A 25,739-nucleotide genomic window follows, 5' to 3' on the forward strand; every position below is an offset into this window, starting at 1 on the left:
CAACCCGTTTCTGTCTTCAAGGGCCCAACTTGGATCATAATAAAATTTTTCCTCTTCACATACCTAACTTTTACTATCATCCTTTATATTCTTGGCTGGCATACCCTCGAACCTCATCTTTTCTCCCTGTATTGCCTTTTTAGTTATTTCCCGTCACTCTTTAAAAATTTCTCAGTCCTCTGGCTTCTCGCTCATCTCTGCTGTTATACTTCTCTTTTATTTTTATACTGTCCTTGACTTCCCTTGGCAGCCACAGTCACCCATTGCTCCCCTTAGAATCTTTCTTCCTCTTTGCAATGAACTGATCCTGCGCCTCCTGTATTATTCCCAGAAATAGCTGCCATTGTTGTTCCACTGTCATCCCTGTGAGGATATCGTTCCAGTCAACTTGGGCCAGCTCTTCCCTCATGGCTTCATGGTCCCCTTTGTCCAACCATAATATTGACACTTCAGATTTTCCTTTCTCCCTCTCAAATTGTAGCTTAAAACATCATATTATGGTCACTACCTCCTAATGGCTCCTTTACCTTGAGTTCCTTTATTAAATCTGGCTCATATCATGACACTAAATCCAGAATTGCCTTCTCCCTCTATCTCGGAGGCACTCCACAAACTCCCTTTCTTGGGATTTTCCCAGTGTACCTGCATGTTGAAATCCCCCATAACAACCGTAGTATTACCTTTGTGACATGCCAGTTTTAACTCTTGACTCAACTGGCACCCTATATCCAGGCTACTGTTTGGGGACCTGTAGATAACTCCCATTTGGGTCTTTTTGTTCTTAAAATTTTTCATTTCTATCCATACTAACTCTACATCTGATTCTACGTCACTCCTCGCAAGGGGCTGAATTTCATTCCTTACCAACAGACTGCCCACCTATCTGTCCTTCTGATAGGATGCATGCCCTTGAATATTCACTTTCATCCCCTGGTCCTCTTGCATCCATGTCTCTGTTATTCTTAATTCATACTTGCCAACAAGCTCACCCACTTTATTTCTTATATTTCGTGCATTCATATATACTTTTAATCCATTATTCCCACCTCACTGACAAAAGGCAAAGGAGGAAAAACCCAACACCCAATCCCAACCAACCAATTTTCCCTTGCAACCGCTGCAATCGTGTCTGCCTGTCCCGCATCGGACTGGTCAGCCACAAACGAGCCTGCAGCTGACGTGGACTTTTTACCCCCTCCATAAATCTTCGTCCGCGAAGCCAAGCCAAAGAAGAAGAAGATATACTTTTAATCCATTATTCCCCTCTCCTATTGCCCTTGGCCATACTCTCCAACCTGAGCTTTCTGCCCCATTAATTCTGTTGTCTTTCTTAGCTTTTCTAATTTTCTCTTTCCCTTTAACTCCATCATTCTTTAACTTATCATTCCAGTTCATCTCCTCCCCCAGCCCTCACTACTTAGTTTAAACGCATTCGTGTAGCAGTGACAAACCTGCCTGTCAGAATGCTGGTCCCCAGTGGTCTAAGAATCTAAATCCCTGCTTCCCGCACCAGCTCCTCAGCCACACATTCAGATCCCCTATCTCCCTATTCCTGCCCTCACCAGCACAATAGACAATAATAGACAATAGGAGCTGGTGTAGGCCCTTCGGCCCGTCGAGCCAGCACCGCCATTTTACAGATCATGGCTGATCACTACCATCAGTACCCCTTTCCAGCCTTATCCCCACAATCCTTTGCCCAGTTCCGTAAGTACTCTGTGCAATGTCATCATTTTCCACTCTGAAAATAGGATTAGTTTTTACGAAGCAGCTCCCACGTTCGACGTGATCCCCATTCTAGCCCCAATCACTCTGAGCCACTCTTGAAAAAAATGCATCATCAGCCCTTCTCTAACAGGCCAGTGATTCCCATTGCACATGACTTGGAGATCAATGCATCAAATAGCTCACTGGAAAAGATCAATAGAAGAATTATGAAACATAATTTAAAATCACAGTAATTCAGAGAGGTGGGTTAACTTTTCAAAATAAAAATTTTATTGAATGCATACTTGTAGAATGAATTGTACAACTTAAGGAGAATAGTTGTAAAATGAAAGTACAATTATGGTCAATATGGGAGGGATTTCACCCGTGTACTTGAAATCTTTGCATATTTGATCTGACATAAGCTGCAACAACAAACAAATTCAAAATTAATCATCGAATTACCTGCACTTCTCTCAACAGACAATAGTGGAAGAACAGCTGGTGGTGAAGAAAGTGGCTGATGTTCTTATTAATCTTTATGCCATGACAGCAGTTGTCGCAAGAGCTAGTCGCTCTATCAGCATTGGTCTTCGCAATCACGACCACGAGGTAGGGGCAGGAGTAGGTTCAAATCCAGAAAACGCCTTGTCTCCAGAGTTCATGGTGACACGTATGATTATTACAAATGAACTTCTGATTGAATTTTTAAATTGCTTATCTCAAAATGTATGTATTTCAAGGCGTGATTAAAAACAGGGTTGTAGTTAATTGTAGCAAGGGTTATAAATGGCCAACATTGGATATTGAAAGTAAATTTAATGCATATTTATATATACTGCAGACCATATCTTAATGGTTTCAGTAATTCAGCAGTTTGTTTCTTGTACAAAAAGATTACTTAGTACAAGATGATCTCTCCAGTTATCCCCTTTCACATGATCCCTCCACTATAGAGTACCACTGATTGTTCAAGACGGTTTATCTTGCAGGCCTCTTGACTAATTTGCCAGAGATAGAATAAGCCTGTGATTACCCCAGGCTGGTAATCGTTTCATAGATTGCTTTTCGGAATTCAACTCAGACTACATATGCAAGGATATAAATAATAACTGCACCACTGGTTATACTTGTAAAGTTTTAAAGACAGCATTGTTTTTTAAAGTATTAATACACAAATTGCCATATTTTTCATATATAACTGATAGACAGGAAATGCGATACCTTTATTCAAGAAGGGCAATAGGAATAAGCCAGTCATATGTTACTGAAATTATTGGGGGAAAAAAAATGAGGAACATTTGCATTTGGCGGGTTAATTAGGAATAGTGAATGGATTCTGAGCTCGGGTTACCAATGGTTTGAACAGGAGTCGATGCGGCTGCACTGGAGAACCTATGGCCACTTGGTGACTGTGAATGGACTCTTATTTGGTCTCTCTCTTATGATTAGGGTTGCTGGGCAATGCTAATGGCAACTCTTCGTTTGCCATGCACTAGGCAAAAGTTGAAGTATATCTGTGTATATATTACATTTTTTGAGGTACAGAGAGACCCAGACTTGTGGTATTTCAAAGTTGCAATGATCCGATTTAATTTTGAATAAAGGTAGATCCGAGGTGGGGGGGGGGGGTCAACATGGTTGCTTTTCCTTCTCTGAAGGAAGTGCTTCCGTCCAATCAGTGCGCGCAGATCGCTTCCCAATCGTGCATTGTCGGGCCCAACACTTTACTTTCAAAAAGTGATTTGGAAAGCATGCACAAATTGGTCACTGGGGAGGGAGAGAGAGATTGAAGAGGGAGAGAGAGTGATGGCAATCTGCCCAAGCGTTCCAAATCACAACACCGGTTGTGAAGTGACACTATTGCCCCAAGTTACCAGGCGCCATCTTGGGCACCTTCTCCCAGCAAGAGCAAGGAGACAAAAGTCCTCGCTGCCGCAGGAGGCTCCCGGCAGGAATGGGGATGTCAGGACAGCCTCCTGGCAGGAGCGACTCGGAAGGCTACCTGTACAGGTAGACCCCCTCCTTTTGATAATTTCACGTTACGGTGCAAGTCGCAGAACCAAACCCAGTCATAAGGAAGAGGCTACCTGTATTAAGTGACAAAAGGAATCTTAAATGTGTGGCTAAGGAGTTGGTGCAGGACTGAGGGCTTCAGGTACGTGGAAGTGTGGCCTGTTGCACCTGAAATGGTAGGAAACCTATATTCTGGCTGGGAGATTTGCTTGTGCCTTTTGGCAGTGTTTAAACTAATGTGGCATAACTGATATAGTTTACTGATGAAGGCCCATTGACCTCAAATATTAACTCTGCATCTCTTTCCACAAATACCGTCTGAACTGTTGAGTATCCTCAGTATTTTCTATTTTACTCATAACTTGGGTGACTGAAGTTGAAAATAATATCAAGGATTCAGTTCAAAGAAAATGTCTCAAAATCCAATGAATTGATGTAACAAATAGTTAAAAGTAATTAGCTATAGGAAATTACAACATCTAATTAAAGGATTTTTCTTCATTTTAAAGATGACTATCAGACTACCACAGGACTGGTCAAATATATTGGTTTTCTATAAAATGATTCAGATTTTTTAAGTAATATTTATAAAGCACAAGGATATTGTTTCCAAATGTAATGATTTCACATGAAATGGCTGTTGGAGTTGATCTATTGAGTATTTCTGTTTAATTGTTTTTTTCCCATTGATGCTGAAGAAGAGACATACAGCGAACATCTGTGTATCTGTTCCCTCTTTGGTTTGACATGATCCCAACTGTTGTGTTTCTGTCATCAGATTTTACTTGCCAACACCTTTTGCTCCGACGCCTATTTCCAGAATAATTACCTAATGGCGAAACTACAGAAAAGTAAGTGTTTTCAAGAAGTGATGCTGCAAGCAGACTTTGACATTTTCACTCGACATTGTCATCTGTAGCGATATCCTTTTGCAAAGAGCAGTATTCAGCAGTAAATTCTATCCTCGGCATCTCTGCAAACTTCCAAATCTTTCATTTTTATAAACATTGTAATCATTGTACCTGCCTCCCATCACACCTTTCTTTAAACCTGGCTCAGAAGACATTGATTCCAGTGCATTTGGAGGGCATAGGAGAAACATCTCTAGTGTTTTTGAGGGACACACGAATCTGCGTCTTCAAAGATGATCAGTGATGCTTGGAGTCAGGTTCATATAACCACTTACAGCACAGAACAGGCCAGTTCGGCCCTACTAGTCCATGCCATAACAAATTCCCACCCTCCTAGTCCCACTGACCAGCACCCAGTCCATACCCCTCTAGTCCCCTCCTATCCATGTATCGATCCAGTCTTTCCTTAAATGTAGCCAATGATCACACCTCAACCACGTCTGCCGGAAGCTCATTCCACATCCCTACCACCCTTTGCGTAAAGACATTTCCCCTCGTGTTCCCTTTATAATTTTCCCCCTTCAATCTTAAACCATGCCCGCTAGTTTGAATCTCCCCCACTCTTAATTGAAAAAGCCTATCCACATTTACTCTGTCTGCCCCTTTTAAAATCTTAAACACCTCTATCAAGTCCCCCCTCAATCTTCTACGCTCCAGAGAAAAAAGCCCTAGTCTGCACAACCTTTCCCTGTAACTCAGACCCTGAAATCCTGTCAACATTCTCGTGAATCTTCTCTGCACTCTCTCTATTTTGTTTATATCTTTCCTATAATTTGGTGACCAAAACTGTACACTCCAAATTTGGCCTCACCAATGCCTTGTACAATTTCATCATAACCTCCCTACTCTTGAATTCAATACTCTGATTTATGAAGGCCAACATTCCAAATGCCTTCTTCACCACACCATCTACCTGAGTATCAGCCTTGAGGGTACTATTTACCACAACTCCTAAATCCCTTTGTTGCTCTGCACATCTCAATAGTCTACCATTTAATGCATATGACCTATTTAGATTTGCCTTTCCAAAATGTAACACCACACACTTATCTGTATTAAATTCCATCAGCCATTTCTCAGCCCACACCTCCAGCCTTCCTAAATCACCTTTTAATCTACGGTAATCTTCCTCACTGTCCACAACACCACCAATCTTTGTATCATCCGCAAACTTGCTTATCCAATTCTCCACCCCTACATCCAGATCGTTAATATATATAACAAACAATATTGGACCCAGGACCGATCCCTGAGGAACTCCACTAGTCACTGGCCTCCAATTGGACAAACAATTTTCCACCACTACTCTCTGACACCTCCCATTCAACCATTGCTGAATCCATTGCACTACCTCCTTATTTATACCTAACGCCTCCACCTTTTTTCCTAACCTCTTGTGGGGAACTTTGTCAAAAGCTTTACTAAAGTCTAAATAGACATCATCCACAGCTTTCCCTTCATCAACCTTTTTTGTAACCCCCTCGAAAAACTCAATCAGGTTTGTCAAGCATGATCTATCCTTGACAAAACCATGCTGATTACTCCCTAGCAATCCCTGTACCTCCAAATATTTGTAAATACCATCCCTCAGAACACTTTCCATCAACTTACCCACCACAGACGTCAGACTCACGGGCCTATAATTCCCAGGTTTACATTTGGACCCTTTCTTAAACAGCGGAACCACATGCGCCACCCTCCAATCCTTTGGCACTACCCCCGTGACCAGTGACATCCTAAATATCTCTGTTAATGGCCCCACTATCTGTCCACAAGCCTCCCTGAGTGTCTTTGGGAATATTTTGTCCGGTCCCGGAGATTTATCCACCTTTATCTTTTTCAACACAGCCATCACTACCTCCTCGGTTATTCTTATATGCTTCATGACCTCCCCACTATTTTTCTTTACCTCAACTGGTTCAATATTTTTTTCCCTAGTGAATACCAAGGCAAAGAAATCATTCAAAATTTCCCCCATTTCCTCAGACTTCTCACTCCGCCTACCCTCGCTATCTACAAGGGATCCAATTTTATCCCTCACTAATCTTTTACTTTTAATGTACCTATAGAAATGTACCTATAGGTTCAGGTTGTGGTCTTTGAACATCTTTTGCTCAGTCAAAGGCCGTCTGTCCAAAGACACTCAAGTACCTGCCTTTGCTGAAAGGTGGTTCGTGAGATGTGCGGCGATTCACATCTTCCAAAGTACTAGTAGTTGTCATGGAGAGAATGAGAGCAGATCTTTGTCTTCCATTTGTTTCGTGCAAGTCCCACCCTCTCTTGTGCTTCTGTAAAGAAGCAAACAATGATTTGATATTTGACCTCCATGGAAAAAATGTGCAACATCCTCACTGACATGGGATACCCTGGTCCATGAAATACATTCAGGAAGGCATTGAGCATTTCAAATCTCTATGACGGGAGCATGTGAAGGCCTTGCACAAATAGTGGAAGGAGTTACAAGTGCCAAATTTGGCCACCAGTGGAAGAATCTTCTGATTCTTCATTTGACTCTTCACCTGCCTCAAAACCATCTAATTTGAAGTTGTCCTTGGCCACAGGAACTGCTCAAAAGATGAAATCCCAATAGTGTTTGTGTGGATGGGGCTGGGTGTAGAAAGAGCAAGCTTAGTGAATTAATAAAGACATAAGTTTTTCATTCAACCAAACATAGCAAAGTATTTTAGGAGAAAACATTCCTTACTTTGTTGAACAGGTGAAGATTTGGATTTTTTTTATATCCAGAGCAACAGGCACATGGAATACAGTACAACTCCGATTATCCAAAATCCTCTGTTATCCAAAATTTTAAAAAAATATTTTTGGATAAACGAGGATATCTGAATCCTCACATCCAAAATTTTTCGGAGCCGAACTGACTGGGGACATCAGGCCCCAGCACCAGCAAGCATCTTTTTGTTGAGAATTAAAGTTTATTTTAATGATTAAAAAGCCTTACCTTTTGTTTGTTGTTGTATTAAAAACTATAACAAGTGATTTGCTGTTGCTACTGGGATTTTTTTAAAATGACCAGTTCTCTGGAAAAAAAGTTTATCTGAAATGGGCCTGGTCCTGACCATTTTGGATAATAAGACTTGTACTGTAATTACATTTTGAAACACAGGAGGCCCTTCAACTTGTGAAGCCTTCGTCAGCTTCCCAAAAGAGTTGACTATTCCATTGTAAATTATGTCAATAGGAAGTTACTACTTCTATTGGAGTGTTTGTTTTTCTGAGAATTTCTCTGGACTATATATAGTGTAATTATGAATTGTGCATACTTTTTCTTACCAAGATGCAAGGAAAATATACAGGCCATAGAAAACCATGAGCATTCAGTCATGTCAGGAAGCTGACTCTTAATAGCTAGACTATTCAGTCTCGAAAGGAAGTGATGAAAGCTAAATTAATTGTACTAATTAAGGTAGACTTTGATTAGAGAACAAACCAAAATAAATAAAATTCGGTGCATAGGTGTCAAGATTCTAAACACAGATAAACATATGGAATAGACCTTGGTATGTGTCATTGTGGGGAAAAAGTTAAACCACTGGTTCTCAACCTTTTACTTTCCACTCACACACCACTTTAAGTATTCCCTACACCATTGGAGCTCGGTGATTAGTAAGGTGGTATGTGAGTGGGATAATCATGTTGAGGAACTTTGGGGGACATCCGATGCGCTCTAGTATTTGCCAAAGCCCTTTCCGTGCAGGTTTTCTTGCACGAAAACCAACAAGGTCGGGTCAGATACAGCAATGCTGAACCCTTCTCCATTAACAATGGCGTGAAGCAAGGCTGTGTTCTCGCACCAACCCTCTTTTCAATCTTCTTCTGCATGATGCTGAACCAAGCCATGAAAGACCCCAACAATGAAGACACTGTTTACATCCGGTACCGCACGGATGGCAGTCTCTTCAATCTGAGGCGCCTGCAAGCTCACACCAAGACACAAGAGAAACTTGTCCATGAACTACTCTTTGCAGACGATGCCGCTTTAGTTGCCCATTCAGAGCCAGCTCTTCAGCGCTTGACGTCCTGCTTTGCGGAAACTGCCAAAATGTTTGGCCTGGAAGTCAGCCTGAAGAAAACGGAGGTCCTCCATCAGCCAGCTCCCCACCATGACTACCAGCCCCCCCACATCTCCATCGGGCACACAAAACTCAAAACAGTCAACCAGTTTACCTATCTCGGCTGCACCATTTCATCGGATGCAAGGATCGACAATGAGATAGACAACAGACTCGCCAAGGCAAATAGCGCCTTTGGAAGACTACACAAAAGAGTCTGGAAAAACAACCAACTGAAAAACCTCACAAAGATAAGCGTATACAGAGCCGTTGTCATACCCACACTCCTGTTCGGCTCCGAATCATGGGTCCTCTACCGGCATCACCTAGGGCTCCTAGAACGCTTCCACCAGCGTTGTCTCCGCTCCATCCTCAACATCCATTGGAGCGCTTTCATCCCTAACGTCGAAGTACTCGAGATGGCAGAGGTCGACAGCATCGAGTCCACGCTGCTGAAGATCCAGCTGCGCTGGATGGGTCACGTCTCCAGAATGGAGGACCATCGCCTTCCCAAGATCGTGTTATATGGCGAGCTCTCCACTGGCCACCGTGACAGAGGTGCACCAAAGAAAAGGTACAAGGACTGCCTAAAGAAATCTCTTGGTGCCTGCCACATTGACCACCGCCAGTGGGCTGATATCGCCTCAAACCGTGCATCTTGGCGCCTCACAGTTTGGCGGGCAGCAACCTCCTTTGAAGAAGACCGCAGAGCCCACCTCACTGACAAAAGGCAAAGGAGGAAAAACCCAACACCCAACCCCAACCAACCAATTTTCCCCTGCAGCCGCTGCAACCGTGTCTGCCTGTCCCGCATCGGACTTGTCAGCCACAAACGAGCCTGCAGCTGACGTGGACTTTTACCCCCTCCATAAATCTTCGTCCGCGAAGCCAAGCCAAAGAGAAGATGTGAGTGGGAAGGGAAGATTGAAAAAAACTAATATTGGCCCATTTCCTTTGGAGTTATGAAACCGTGCACATAACAAGTCAATTAGGTAAAATTAAAACAGTGGTTTTTAATCCTTCTTTCCACCCACATACCTTACTAATTACAGAGCACCTCTGGCATAGAGAATACTTAAAGTGGTATGTGAGTGGAAGGAAAAAGGTTGAGAACCACCAACTTAAACTGATAATATTTTGGCAAGATAGCCCCATCAGTCATTATTTATTTTGCAATTCCTTATCTATATCAGATTAATAAATTAATGTACAGTATTGATTTATTTCCTGGTCATTTTTATAGCTTTAAAATGAATAGATGTAATGTGAACAAATGGCCATTGGAGGAATTACTATATCATTAAAGATAATGAAATACTTCCTAGTTATCCTTTGACTTGTAATGTGCAATAGATGAGGACTATATTAAAAAAACCCAGTCGTTTTGAGCTCTCAGTATTAAACAAGAATATGCAATGTAATGGAGTTCTCATATTGGATATTATGGTGGCACAGTGCCACTACGTAATCCATGTGCTTTATCACTTCAGTTGCTCTCTAGAGAATGAAAAAACTTGATTATAATATGAAGACTTTTATCTCCTGTCACCACAATGGAAGGGATATTAAATGTTTTAAAATTGTAAAGCCATTTGTTAAAACAGAATAGTGATGCTCTGTGGGTTCAGATTTAAAAACAGCTTTTATCAGACAGAAAGATAGTTTGGGGGAGATAGGGCAAAATACAGACAGGTGGGACATTTTGATTGATATGGACAAGTTGGACTGAAGGGCCTGTTTCTACACTGTATGACTAAGATACTTGGTCAGGGAAATTTAATACCAAGCTGCCTGGTAGGATTCAATTAAATTTAAAAAAAAAAGCAAACTGCTAGATTCAGTGAAGCTACAGAGTTATCAAAAGTTTAAAAAAACTTAGTTGGTAATAATAAGTGAAGGTAATGTGCTACCTTTAGGCATGGACATAAATGCTGCTGTTGGTATTATCTATATCAAGTGAACAAATGTTTCCTTTAAATGTCAAATCTGGTTTTACCAGGTGCTGATCAACTATGTAGTTTTCCAAATGCATGAATTTTTCTTTTTAATTAGACTCACCTGAAAACCTTGATGACAGCATTAAGAAAATAGCGCAACAAATGCTGGACAAGAGAGCATACATTTGCTCACATCCACTTGACCGAACTTTCTAGGAACCATGGTATAGTTTTTTAAATTTGTAAATAAATCTGAATGTCTTAAGCTGGCAATAAAACAAATTTATGACAAAAAATTATTTAATGAATAATTATCTGTTTGTACAGTTTAATTATACATAATTCAATAGTATAATAGAAATAACCAAAACTTTGCCATATAATGTGATCCATATTAGTTTGAAAATTGGTACTTCTGTTCAAACAATGAATTTGGTTAACCAGTTATGATGATGGCTTAGAATACTTCTGTTGACACACTGTTCTTTTGAAATGGATGAGGCTTCAGCAATTCCTCATTTAATCCATTAATCTTTTGGATGTTGAAAATCTGAATGCTGAGGAAAAAGATGAAAAAATGGTTTTAATTTGAGATCAAAACTAATTCATGATATTGTTATCATTACAGGTTTTAAAAGAATTAAGGACTTTTGAATGGAAGGGTAGCCATTTGTACAATAACCAAAATAAGCCTTAATACAGCTATTGAAGAAGTTCAATAATGTAGAGATAATTTCATAGAGAAAACAGCAATTTGGTGGGTGAATTTATGCCATAGGTCTGTCACGCAGATAAATGCACTGCACTGCACTGCTGCTTAATAATTTCTCAACTCAAAAATGCCTGGGAGTCTCCCATCAGAGATCAATCATTCAGTCCCAGTGCAGAAGAGACATACTCTTCAAAAAACCAGTCAGTTCATTGTTTCTGCTTGTTGGGCTTAAATAACACATGGGAGCTCTAGCACTAATAATCTTGACAAAGAACATGATTAAGAAATCAGCAAACGACATGATCTATGTTGTACCAAAGAATTATGATAGATGCATTCTCCATTTATATTTGTCACTTAATAATCGATCTCTACTAACAGTAATAGGTTATTTGTTTTAAAGTGTTTGATTAGATTAATGTAATAAAGAATTAATTAATTAATATGCTTTTTAGAAGCATATTTTTTCATGTTGGTAATAATGATTAGAATGGATGAAACCAGAGAAGAAGTTAATCAAGAGTTTGGATTTATTGTCAGGGTACATACAATTCAGATTCTTTTCCTGCAGGCCAGGCATATAATGGAAACTTTTCAACACTTTCTGTCCGAAGCATTTTGGAATTAAAAAAAAACATTTCCTTCAGGGCCAAAGGTGGATAAGTTGCATATAAAATAGAGTGAATTTCTGTCAGTTGAAAGAATATCCAATAATTGAGGGGATAGAGTAACAGCTGGGGACAAGAATTCTGATTTCAATGGAAGTGTTGGGGAGGGTATGAGAGTTTTGATGTGCTAAGTTTGACTATGGAAGGAGTTATGAAATTAGAGGAACTTAAGAGCAAATAATCTATAGTAGATGGCTAAAGTACATGTGAAAGTGAACATATATTGTATTGGGAGAATATTGAAGTATACTTAGCTAAACAATTGCTTCTTTGAGATTTTAATGAATTAATTTATTATTGGAAGTGAAAGACAAAACCAAAATGGATCAATATTACAGTTGGATGCCAGGTATCCCAATGCAGTAAGGTGAAGAAGTCAATAATCTTTAGTTGTCTGGAAATACTTGGTTATCACAGCCATTGTCACAATTGACTTAACTGAGGTTGAGAAAGTTATGCATAAGAAGCCACCTGAAGTAAGATGTTATCTTGGGAATTGGAGAGCAGGATAAAGACTAAATGAAACTCATCAAAAAACAAGGTAAAAAATGTTACATGGAGGGAGACAGGAAATCATTTGAATTATATTGGTCATGTCCCACCATGCTACCTCTGGGTTTTCTGTTCCAAAGAAAAGCATTTGTTTTTCATCCTGATAAAGACATGAGCGCTTAAGGTGTGTGCTGGGTTTAGAGAGGAGACTTAATAGGTTACCAGAGGCAGGGATGGACAGCCTGCACCTTTTCCCAGGGTGATAATAGCAAGTACCAGAGGATTTCTGTTGCAGGTGAGTGGATGAAAGTTTAGGGGAGACATCGAAAGTTTTTTTTTTAACATGCATTACCAGGGGTGGTGGTGGGGGCTGGTACAATAGGTACATTTAAAAGATTCTTTATCATGGCACTTGGATGTAAGAAAAATAGAGGGTTATGGGTGAGTAGCTGGGAAAGGTTAAATTGTTGTGGGCCAAAGGGCCTATTCTGTGCCATAATGTTTTATGCTTAAGCACTGACAATCAAACAGGAACAGAACGTGTCCTTGTGCTGACCTATATAAACCTATTCCACAATCACCATATGGAGAGATGTCAAGTACTAATAAAAGTATACTCAAACAAAAAATCACCTAAAATAAAACTGAGGTTGATTCAAAATTGGCAGTTTTAGATATGTAAAAGTTATATTCATAAATACAGGAAAAAATAAAAGTCCAGGTGCAGCAAAGTAAGTTTGGAATAATATCAAAGAATACAATCCTTGACGGACTGTCCTACGGTGTTTCTAGCTGAATGTGCCAAATGCTTACTATCAAGCAAAATTTTGAACTGAGCAGAAGGGAGGGAGAAAGAAAGACCTTACAATAAAATTGGAATGACAGGTAACATTTGGCAAGGATACTGGGAGATCCCCATTTTCAAGAAAGCACTATAAAATATTTTACCAAAATCTTCAACGATTAATGTGGATTGATATAACAATAACCTGAAATCAACACAATTCTCTGTAAATTTTCCATTGAACTACCATGACTAGTTTTTTAAATGTTTAATTTCAAAAAAGTCTTTTTTCTGTTCGCTTTATAAATTATGGGATAATTTTAATAAACATTTGTCTGAAGAAAATGTCACAGCATTGTTTCCAGAAATTACTGTTTCTAATTTGTCCATCTGCAGCTTTGTGCAATGATCTAAAAGTTTATCACATACCTTAAAAAGTACTGAAAAACACAATATATTAGAGAAAGAATATTCATTTGGGTCCAAATCTTTTTATCAAGAAATTTATAACATACCTTTTGACAAATCGTTGGTTTGAGACAGCCTGTCACCCATTTGTCTGGCTTGGTCTTATTTTCTAACTTGGTAATTGATAACTCAGAATGTGATGTATTTCTGTAAGATTTCATCTTTTTGTACCAATCCTTGTAATCTTTCTGAATGCTTTCAAGTTGTTCAAATCTTAAAGTATCCCCTAAAGTTAAACAAACATTTTTTGTTACACTACAATTATACAAGATGCTGAAAGAGTGAAGGCCAGTTCAATTGGTACAGCATCCATCCCACATAGTCATGTAGCCCTACCCAAAATAATGGAGTACTCTACCAATTGGTATTTAATTATTCTTTTGGGAGGGATATAGAACCATATAAACTATTCCATGAAACGTGAAGATATAGTAAAATATAGAACCAAAAAATCCAATATGGTAAAATGTGTCCAAATAACATTCTTTGAATACATAATGGACCACACTCCAAAGAGTCACATTAAGGATTTCACAGCATTTTTAATAGTTATTTGCTTTAAACAAAACATTTAATTGATATATTTAAACAAATTTAAGTAATAGGGAAAGCTTAACTTAAAAAATATTATTTTAGTCCAAAAACGTGCAAACATTTTTCTTACAAAATGTAATTTTTATCCAAATTCAACTTAAAGAAATCAATCCTGTTTGATAATTTAAAGTTCTCTATCTAAACTTGATTTGTTACCTTTGCTTCGACATCACAGGGCAATTTTCTTGAAATTTAGAACAGGCCCTTTAGCTCACATATCTGCACCAAAGATGATGCCCAATTTATATCAAATCTATCTTCGAGTCCCTGCATATCCACCTGTCTACCTAGAAGCCTCAAATTCTGTATCGTACCAACAACTGCAGGGAGGGGGGGGGTGAAACTTGCCCCACACATCTCTTTTAAACTCTCCCTCCTCACCTCAAACACATCAACTAGTATGTGACATATTTAACCATGGTTCAAAGATTCTAAGTTTGATCAGTAACAGTGGACAATGAACATTTTCCTGCACTTTGGAGTGTATTTTATGGATTTTGGACTGCTGATCATGAAAATCACCATAAAAATTTCATGTATACACCATATTTTAAGTCTACTTCAAGCAGACAAAGTGCAGCAGGTCATTAAAAATTTATTTTCTGCAGTCGCACTTGGACTTCTTCCCAGTGATGTACATAGTGAAAGATTTCACCAGGACATTACGACCATGGAAAAGCGGTATCAGAGGGGAGTCACGTGATGGAGTAGTGGCAGGTAGGGTAAAACCAGCCCTCTCCAGAAAAGACAAAGTTCAATAAATACAAAATATAAGAAAAAAGATAAAGTTGCAGAGAACAGAAAGAAAATGGCACTGAAGAAGGAAAAAAAGACATCGGAAAAGAAAGGAGAAGGCCTTACCTGCACAAAGGAACAGGGAGCCATGGTGGAGAAGAGCGCTCGATCTCCGAGGTTGGTGTTGGCCCTGCGGAGTTGCGACCCCCGCCCCCGCCAGTGGACTGCAAACATGGCTCTCTGAACAAACAAAAATGTGCGACCAGCTGAGGGATGCCCGACACCAGGGCTCTCAGCTGGAAGATGAGGAAAGCGGCAGGAGAGGGAGTGAAGTACCAGGCGAGAAAGAAAGTCGACGGGATGAGCAGCAGCAGGAGGCTCGACAGATGAGCAGCTCAGAAGAAGAGGGACAAGCTCCTCATCAGGAAAATCAGAAGAGACACAGATACAAAGAAGAAAAGAAGACCAAGATCTTCACAGAGATAGAAGATAAAACAGATGGACAAAATATAGATAAAGCTTTTTTTGAATAACAAATGAGAGCATTAAAAGAAAAATGAAAAGAACAGAAGATAAAATGCAAAGATTAGAACTAGTCATGACAGAAATAGGGAAAAAAGTAGAAAATGTGGAAGAACGAGAAACAGCTGTAGAAATGGAAGTAAACAACTTTAAAGGAAAATTGGAAGGGATTAAAAAAATGTTAAAGAATCACAAGAGTTGTTAGCTCAGAAAATTGATATGTTGGAAAATTATAGTAGGTGAAACAACATAAAAATAGTGGACCTAAAGGAAGATGAAGAAGGCACAGATATGAAGGAATTTATAAAAGAATGGATCCCGAAGGAACGACAGAAATGCAGGAAGGAATGGAAATAGAAAGGGCACACAGAACACTAGCTCCGAAACCACAGATACATCAAAAATCAAGATCCATTTTAGTAAAATTTTTGAGATATACGACAAGAGAAGATATACTGGAGTGCGCAAGGAATAAAATTAGAGAAGATAATAAACCATTGGAATACAAGGGTCAAAAAATATTTTTTTACCCAGACATAAGTTTTGAACTCTTAAAGAAGAGTAAGGAATTTAATTCAGCAAATTCGATCCTCTGGAAAAAAGGTTATAAATTCATGTTAAGACATCCAGCTGTGCTTAAAATATTTATCCCCAGGGAGCAAAACAGACTGTTCTCGGATCCAGAGGAAGCGCAAGAATTTGCAGAACGCTTTCAGGACAGATGAAGAGATGTTATAAGAATGAAGAACGACGATAAAATATATATGTAAAGATGTAAAAACAATGTATATGTAAAGAACTAAAGAAGGGGAAGGAAGTAAGGGGAAAAAAGGGAGAAATTTGTTATATATGTTTAAAAAAAGTGTTTTCTGGGGGGGTTGGGGGGTAGAGAATAACCATCACTGCGAAATCAGTTGACGCGAGCAGGATCACAATCCAAATGGAAAGGGGAGTTGTGGTTGCCCGGCAAGGGATAAGGGGCAACTTAATGGGGGGGGGGGGGGGGGATTTGGCGTTAAGGTAATATTGTATGTGGAAGTTGTTGGAGTATTTGATGTTTTAAATGTGTTGTCATACATTGAGTTTAAAAGGGAAAACATGAAAATGGGGGAAAGGGGGATGGGGTAGTGAGGAAGCAGAAATGAGGTGTAAACAGGATATGAGATGGCCATGTTGAACTATATGACTATAAACATTAATGGAATACATAACCAAATTAAAAGGAAGTGGCTATTAAATTTACTGAAAAAAGAAAAACTAGATATAGCATTTGTGCAGGAACCACATCTAATTGAAGTGGAACATAGCAAATTAAGGAGAGATTGGGTAGGACACATAGCGGCAGCATCATATAATTCAAAAGCTAGAGGTGTAGCCATATTAATTAATAAAAATGTACCAATCAAAATAGAGGAGGAAATAATAGATCCAGCAGGGAGGTATGTAATGATAAAGTGTCTGATATACTCAGAATTTTGGAATTTGCTCAATATATATGCACCTAACGAGGAGGATCAAAAATTTATGCAAGATATTTTTTTGAAGATTGGTAGATACACAAGGAAATATATTGATAGGAAAGTATTTTAACCTTAATTTGGATCCATTGTTGGATAAAACTGGTCAAAAGACAAGTAAAAAGAATAAAGTGGCCAAATTTATGGTTAAATCAATGCAGGAAATGAAACTTATGGATATATGGAGGAGGCAGCACCCAAGAGAGAAGGAATACTCATATTATTCAAGTAGGCACAAAACTTACTCAAGGATTGATATGTTTTTGTTGTCGGCCCATATTCAAGGGAGAGTTAGGAAAACTGAATATAAAGCTAGATTAATGTCTGATCATTCATCCCTGTTATTAGCAATAGAACTGGAGGACCTCCCACCAAGAACATAGATGGAGGTTAAACTCCATGCTACTTAAAAGGCAGGAATTTAGAGAATTTATTGAACACTAAAGTGAAACATATTTTGAAATAAATATGGAATCAGTGAAAGACAAATTTATATTATGGGACGCAATGAAAGCCTTCATTAGATCTTTTTCTAAGATGAAAAAGGACTACAATCAGGAAATAGAGCAGTTGGAAAGGGAAATAGTAAGTACAGAAAAGGAAATAGTAAAAAGGGATGATATAACAAAAAGGAGAGAATTTGCGGACAAAAAAAAATACGAAACATTACAAACGTACAAGGTGGAGAAGAACATAATGAAAATAAAACAAAAGTATTACGAACTGGGAGAAGAAACACACAAAATATTAGCCTGGCAACTTAAAACAGAACAAGCTAAAAGAACTGGATTGGCATCAAGGAAAAATGACAAACAAATTACATATATCCCAAAAGAGATTAATGAGAACTTTAAGAATTTTATGAACAATTATACCAAACTGAGAACGAGGGGAAAGATGATAAAGTAGAAGAGTTTTAGCTAAAATTGAACTGCTGAAATTGCAAGAGGAACAAAACAAAATGATAAAACCATTTGAAATGGAAGAAATACAGGATATATTAAAAAAGCTGCCGAACAGTAAAACACCAGGAGGATCGATTTCCAATAGAATTTTAGAAAAAATTAAAAGAGTTATTAATTCCTCCTCTCCTGGAAATAATGAACCATGTAGAAGAAACACAAAACTTGCCAGATTCATGTAAGACAGCAATAATTACAGTAATATCAAAGATGGGGAAGGATCCACTAACACCAGCATCATATAGACCAATATCTCTACTTAACTCAGACTATAAGATAATAGCGAAATTATTAGCATACAGATTGGCCGATTGTGTACCAAAAATAGTAAAAGACCAACTGGATTTATTAAGAAAAGACGAACAGCAGATAATGTCTGTAAACTTATTAATCTAATTCATGCAATTCAAGGAAATAAGTAGCCAACAGTGGCTGTTGCTCGAGACAAAGGAAAAGCCTTTGACAGAGTAGGTGGAATTATTTATTTAAAGAATTAGAGGTTCAATCTACCAGAAAAATATATTAATCAATCTACCAGAAAAATATATTAATTGGATTAAAGCATTATATAATGGACCATTGGCAAATGGATATGTATCAAACCAACTTAAGTAGGTCAACTAGACAGGGATGTCCATTATCCCCTCATTGTTTGCTTTAGCAATAGAACCATTGGCAGAACTGATAAGAACAGAAAATAAAATAAAGGAGAAGCAGTATGACATCATAGTATATCTAACAGAAGCAGAAATATCAATAAAAGAATTACATAAGAAATTGAAGGAGTATGGAGAAATATCGGGGTACAAGATCAACACAAATAAAAGTGAAGTGATGCCAATGAGTAATGTGGATTATACAGAATTTAAAAAAGAATCACCATTTAAATGACAAACACAAGCAATCCGATACCTAGGTATTAGGATAGATAATAACAAGCCACCTGGACAAACTAAATTATCAGCCACTAATAAAGAAATTGCAGGAAGACTTAAAACATTGGAAAGAATTACCGCTAACATTGATAGGAGGGTAAATTGCATTAAAATGAATGTCTTCCCAAGGATACAATACTTACTTCAATCATTGCCAATTCCCTTAACAGAGAAATTCTTTAATGAATAATAAGGAAATTCTTGTGGAAAGGGGGGAAACTGAGGATAGCGTTAGATAAATTAACAGAGAGCTACAACCAAGGTGGTTTGTAGTTACCAAACTTTAAAAATTATTATAGAGCTGCACAATTAAGGTATTTATCAGATTTTTACCAGACAAGGGAGAAACCAGACTGGACTAAGATAGAACTAGATAAAATAGGGGAGAAGGTACCAGAACATAAACTTTATAAGTGGGATGAAAAGCTGGTGCAATATAAAAACTCACCAGTATTGCATCATTTACTTAATATATGGAAGAAGATCCACTTAGAAAGGAAAAAAATGAATTTCCAAATACCAAAATTGTTAATGACACAAAACCTACTAATCCCTTTTACAATAGACAACCTTTCCTTTAGAGAATGGGAGAGAAAAGGAATCAAAAGTAGAAAATTGTTTTTTGGGAAATAATTTATTAACATTTGAAGTACAAATATTGAATAACTCATGGTACAATGTTTGCATATCATCAACTGAAAGCTTATTTAAAGGATAAATTGGGAAACAGACTGAGATTACCAGAAGGAAGCAGCTTTGAATATGTGATTACAGACACAATGATAATTAAAAGATTTATAACCAACATGTACATTAAGCTGCAAGATAAGGAAAATGATGAAATACGTTATAAACCCAAACAAAAGTGGAAAAAGGATTTAAACATAAAGATAAAAAATGAAACATGGGAAAAGATAACACACGGTTACATATGATACAGTATAATTGGTTACACAAGTTATATATCATGCCCCAAAAGTTAAAAAAAAATGGGATCCAACATTCAGATGGATGTTTTCGCTGTAAGAAGGAAATGCAAACAACAGTGCATGCAATTTGGGCGTGTGAGAAAGTGAAAATGTTTTGGGAAGATCTAAATCAGATATTAAATAAAATCACAAAAAATAACATACCAAAAAATCCAGAGATCTTTCTTCGAAGTAATATAAGAAGTAAGGCATGAGACCTTAAATTGGATAAAGCGCAAAAAAATGTATAATGTCAACTTGGAAAATGGAAGAGAGCATGAGAATACAGCAAATGGAAATGAACAAATGTATTCCATCGGAAAAAATAAATAAAATTTTAAAAATAAAGTCACATTATTTGAACAAATTTGGGAACCGTACATGGAACATAATAGAGAGAGTTTGCCTTGGACCTCCACCCCCTAAAATGATAAGAAGACAAAACGACTTGATCCTGTGTTTAAAAGTAGATGATGCATTTTTCTTGTTTATTTTTCATTGTGTGATGACATTGTTTAATGGTTTTGGAGAGGGAGGGAGGGAGGGTAGGAGGGAAAAAAAGAGAGAAAATGCCACTGTGTATATTTAATGAGAAACGTTTGTATATATTTTGGTTGATATGGTTCACAGTGTGAAAAATAAAAAATTATAAAAGAAAAGCGGTATCAGTGCAACAAAAATCCATCAATCCTATCTGACTACTGTTGGACCCTGGCACGAGAGGCATCAGATGCAAAACAGTTTTAGGTCAGTTGAACTAATTCAACGTGTCAACATCATAATGCGATTCAACATTCAATAAAAGTTCATGCTTCTCCAGCTTCCTATGTGATACAGCAAATCTGAAATTGTCTATCGTAATTCCCAACTTTTTCTTGGGAAATTATCCTTTTGAAAAAAAATTGTTGTCCAGTGAAACATGCAAAATAGCTGCTTAAAAATGAAGGATAGACAGATGGCACGAGAGGCATCAGATGCAAAACAGTTTTAGGTCAGTTGAACTAATGCAACGTGTCAACATCATAATGCGATTCAACATTCAATAAAAGTTCATGCTTCTCCAGCTTCCTATGTGATACAGCAAATCTGAAATTGTCTATCGTAATTCCCAACTTTTTCTTGGGAAATTATCCTTTTGAAAAAAAATTGTTGTCCAGTGAAACATGCAAAATAGCTGCTTAAAAATGAAGGATAGACAGATGGGGAGGGGGAATTGCATAAACTCACTTTTTCTCCCCTTGAAATGGGAGGAGTGTATAAACCACTGGTCCCCTTAATCTTGCCACACCCATTATGCTGAAGCAAGGTGAGGAAGTGCTCCATTTTCTTAGTATTAGTTTCTGCACCAGATTTATTGAGGTGCACAGCCCTAAATTATGTTGATAAAATTAAGCTTATCCATATATAATAAAAACAGCTTCCACTATATTTAGGTATCAGAAGCAAGATTTTAGTCCTGAATAAGGAGAAACTAAAGCCTTAAGTGTAACCATGCATGGACCCATTCACATTTGAGCTGCTAACTGGCTATTTGTTTCATGACAGGAGCCTCATACTCAATGAACTGTATCTGAATGGTTTTGCTGCCACATGTACAAATGGATCAGCAGAAGTGACATTAACTATTTGCTCACTCACTTGCTAAGACAAATTTCAAGTTTAAAAAAATTATTTTTGCAATTATTTTCATTGTTGAATAAATATTCTGCCTTGATCCTGCAATTTTTTTTGGTAAGAAGATACTGAATTTTACTGATCAGTATAATGCATACCTGCAAGAAGAATGCTGATTGGAGATGACCCATAACGCACTTGCTTATACAGTTCAAAATCCTTGTGCCTTTCATTCCATTTCCATCTGCCTTGATGCTTAAGTGGTGCATTTAGGTTACCATGGAGAATATTTTCCTTCCAAGGCTAGAATAAAAATTGGAAGGTTTGTCATTTGTGGACAAAAAAAAATGTGATGAAGCTGGTTACACAAATCAGCTCCATCCGTCAAGCAACTGTGTCCTCAATCTTTATAGAAGAAGAAGAGACAAACTACCAATTATCTCCTCAAAATCTGAGGGCCAACCCCAATTAGGTCCTCGAGTGCAGCTCACAAATCCAGCTCAGAGCTGCACTCATCAATCCCATGGAAGGAGGATGAATGCAAAATGCAGTATTATGTGAAGGGAGGCCAGGCGCCCCTGCTATTCTTGGATCGGTATAAAGGTGTATTCAGCAACCTTTACAATCGTATTGGCAACCTACACTACTACACGAGTTTGAAAAGGCAGTGAGAGCTTGTACAATTTAATACTGAAACAGTGACCAGTGCCAACAAAGTAATCTTAAACAAAAATGCATACTACAACATCCCAAATATCTACAAGTTCAACACAGCCATTGCAGTGGATGGGCACATGTTTGTACTTTTAATGCCTGTAATAATCCTGTTTATATCAGTGCATCTGGTGACTGCGGTTACTTCATTATTGACATTTAATCAGCTTTGATGTGACACTGCTAAACATAGCTGAATCCACAGTATTCTGCAGAATTACTCACTAGCTGATTACTGAAGGTCATTTTGTCCCTATGAGGAAATTCAGTTCTATTTTAGTTAAACATCTTTGTTCTGAGCAACCTTCTTGTTTATGTCAGAATACAATGTATTACAATAATTTGAATCCTTTCTGACATTAATGATACTCCCACATACTTTAAAATAGTGGTTTCCAAACTTTTTCTTTCCACTCACAGACCACTTTAAGTAATCCCTGTGCCATCCGTGCTCTGTGATCAGTGAAGGATTGCTTAAGGTGGTATGTGGGTGGGAAGGGAAGGTTGAGAATCACTGCTCTAGATCCAATTGTTAATGAAATATTTGGCTTGGAAAAATTGTCATTGGCCCATTTCCTTTGGAGTTATGAAACCGTGCACATAACGAGTCAATTGGGTACGATTAAAACGGGTTTTCAAACTTTCCACTCACATACCGCCTCAATCAATCCCTTACTAAGCACAGAGCATCTATGGCATAGGGATTTCTTAAGGTGGTATGTAAGGGTAAAGCAGTTTGAAAAGTGTCTTCTCGCGCACTCACTGTATTTCTATCCACAATTAGCAATTTATCAGTCAAAAGAAAAATGTCCAAATTTTGAATACTTCTTGAATCTCTCATCCTTTAGCTTAAATACATTTGATCACATCATGACCTTCACATCCTTGCTATTTATCACACAGAAATTATGTTAAATTTTCCCCATGATTTGAATATGGTTGCTAACAAATTGAGCTCAATTGAAGCACTGTGAATAATACCATTTACTGGTTTTGTGACCCTCTTCCCCCCACCCCCCACCCTAATTTTTCAGCTGTATGAAAATCAATTAGCCCCACTCCTTTCCAGGTTTTCTTTTGCATTATATCACCAATTTCCTTTTGAAGGCAATTGTTGAATCTGGAGCCTTGGTTTTTTTAAATTGGGTTAATTCCCTTGAGAAAAATGCCTGAAAGTGTTTCATTCTCTAATTTCTCTCAATTGCAGAACTACAATTACTACCCATCATTCAAAGCTCTTAGCAGCGGGGGAAAAAAACATTTCACCAACAAAATAGCAGCTACACTGAATTTTCTAATAAATTTAATTTACAAGTTGATTGGACAAGAAATTAACGGCATCTCATGGATCACTATATCTCTCTAACCTTTCAGGTCCTAATACATACGCTTACATTTTTCACAGTTCCATTTTGACCTTTTATTTGATTTTGTTGCATTTTAATCATTAAAATTATTTTTGCATTGATATACAATTTCAATCGGAACCAAGGTGAATCACCATCATTTTCCCTCTACTAGTTAATATGAAATTACTGCTACACCTTATTAAAAAAAATTCACATTATGACAATATTGGTTAGGTTAATTTAAGAACTAATGGGGTAACTACTATAAAGGTCCATTGTTCTTTTTAAAATATCTTATATTGAGTTTAATTTAAAAAACATTGTTAAAAAATGAGTGTAATGAGCAGCCATAGACAATGAACCAGAAAGGGTTTAATTTTAAAACAATCATTTTATTTCTAACTCTTAAACTATAATCTTAACTTTTAATCCTTAATACTAAATCTATCTCCAAGTGTGTGTGTGCGCGCGTGCGCCAAAATCCAGAAATTAACTTCAAAGTTCAGTCTTTTAAATTCAGTGTTGAAGCGTAGGCCTTTCAAATTTGCTGCCCAGAATTAATGATGAACTGATGGGAAGACTGGAGTTGTGACTGCTACAGATTCACAAATTCTCCTTATGTTGCCTTTGAAGAAATTTCCATCCACATGAGCTGTGGTCCTAACACTCCTGGTCCTTTTGTAGGTGAGACTCGAACTGGGCGGCCTCCATGAAGCTTCCAAGACCCTGGCATCGGTCTCTCCAAGTGACCCTCATTGTTTGTCACTATTATATAGTCAGGATAATGTGAACTATTTTGTAACCGAATAAGAATACACCCTTCTCACTGTAGTGCACCGCTCATTTATGAGCATGTGTGAAAGTTTCCTGAGATGGTGGAAGGCATCAGTAAGTAAAGTTTCTTGTTATTTTAATCTTGCATCTCAAGTTATTTAAGAAGCCTCCCAAGTTACACAGAGACATAACATGTTGGCAGCGGTATAAGAGAACAAGAATAAACCCATACAATTGATTGTAAGTCACTGAAATATGAAGGGGGAGAAGAGAAAAAACTACTGAAAAAATAGCAGGAGCAACGTCATTTCACCCAGTGATGGACGGGGAGGCTGACAACATTGTTGAATCATTTACAAAGTTTGAGCAGAAGTGCAATTTACCATTGAAAAGCTATTTTAAAAATGCAACAGCAGAGAAGGTCAGTTATACACTTCTCTGGACAGGGGAGCGAGGCCTCGACTTATTTAATAGCTGGGAGCTTACAGAGGTGGAGATAAATGAAGATCCAGAGTAGATATTTGTAAAGTTTGCTTCTCACCTTGAACCCAGGTCTAATCATAGAATTAAAATGCTATGAATTTCAAGGATTAATGCAAGAGACTGATGAAACTGTTGATATCTTCCTCACTAGACTAAAAATTGTTGCTGCAAAATGCAAATTTAAGGATATAGAGGAAAGATTAGTTGATCAACTAATATGGGGGATTGCCCATCCCGAAGTGCAAAAGTCTCTTATAGGGAAGGATAGCTTGAAGCCAGCTGAAGCTGTAGACACAGCCAGAGCCTTCGAAGCTGCACGGACACAAATGAAATCCCTATCTATGCAGACCCACGCACAGCAAAGAGAAGGAAGGGTTGATTCTATAAAAAACACAATCAGAAAAGTGCAAACCCCCAGGTCTGCAGAAAGTGTAGCAGACAACACGCTTTTGAAGATCGAAACAAATGCCCCTCATACGATTCTGAATGTAGAGCCTGGGGTAAAGCAAACTACTGGGTGAAAAAGCACAAGTCTGGTATGAAGAAAACAGTCATACCAAGGAAGAAAAGACATGAAGTTCCACCACATATAAGAAAACAACAATGAGGACTCTGACATCCAGATGCTGGACATGGAATCCATACATCTTCACAAGATGTCGGGTGAAATGAAAGAAAGAAGCGAGTTGCACACAAGGATCCAAATACAGAAAACAATTCAGAACAAGCCTACGATATTTAACCTAAAGGTGAAGCTGGATAATGGATCACAAAGCAACGTCCTTCCACTCAGACTCTACTGCCAGA

At 38.0% G+C, this 25,739-nt stretch overlaps 2 protein-coding genes across 6 annotated transcripts in view; one reads left to right on the forward strand and one right to left on the reverse strand.

Moving 5' to 3' along the window:
- acad9 (acyl-CoA dehydrogenase family, member 9) overlaps positions 1-13,649 on the forward strand; it is a 79,490-nt gene extending 65,841 nt beyond the window's left edge. For 2 of the 3 annotated variants that reach the window (XM_069939819.1, XM_069939820.1), the window contains exons 16-18: positions 2,191-2,319; positions 4,502-4,574; positions 10,757-10,940. In XM_069939819.1, coding sequence (XP_069795920.1) covers positions 2,191-2,319; positions 4,502-4,574; positions 10,757-10,857 — 303 coding nt within the window. In that variant the 3' untranslated portion in view covers positions 10,858-10,940. Of the gene's footprint in view, positions 1-2,190; positions 2,320-4,501; positions 4,575-10,756; positions 10,941-11,269 lie in introns of those variants that run through there. The other variant, XM_069939818.1, reaches the window with a different exon arrangement.
- cfap92 (cilia and flagella associated protein 92 (putative)) overlaps positions 10,951-25,739 on the reverse strand; it is a 159,126-nt gene continuing 144,337 nt past the window's right edge. Inside the window, exons 15-17 of one of the 3 annotated variants that reach the window (XM_069939814.1) lie at positions 21,771-21,915; positions 13,813-13,991; positions 10,951-11,198 (exon numbers count right to left, since the gene is read on the reverse strand). In XM_069939814.1, the coding sequence (XP_069795915.1) occupies positions 11,169-11,198; positions 13,813-13,991; positions 21,771-21,915 (354 nt within the window). In that variant the 3' untranslated portion in view covers positions 10,951-11,168. The remainder of the gene's footprint in view (positions 11,199-13,812; positions 13,992-21,770; positions 21,916-25,739) is intronic. The other 2 variants (XM_069939815.1, XM_069939816.1) reach the window with 2 other exon arrangements.

Source organism: Narcine bancroftii, chromosome 5, assembly GCF_036971445.1.
Source record: "Narcine bancroftii isolate sNarBan1 chromosome 5, sNarBan1.hap1, whole genome shotgun sequence".
NCBI lineage: Eukaryota > Metazoa > Chordata > Chondrichthyes > Torpediniformes > Narcinidae > Narcine > Narcine bancroftii.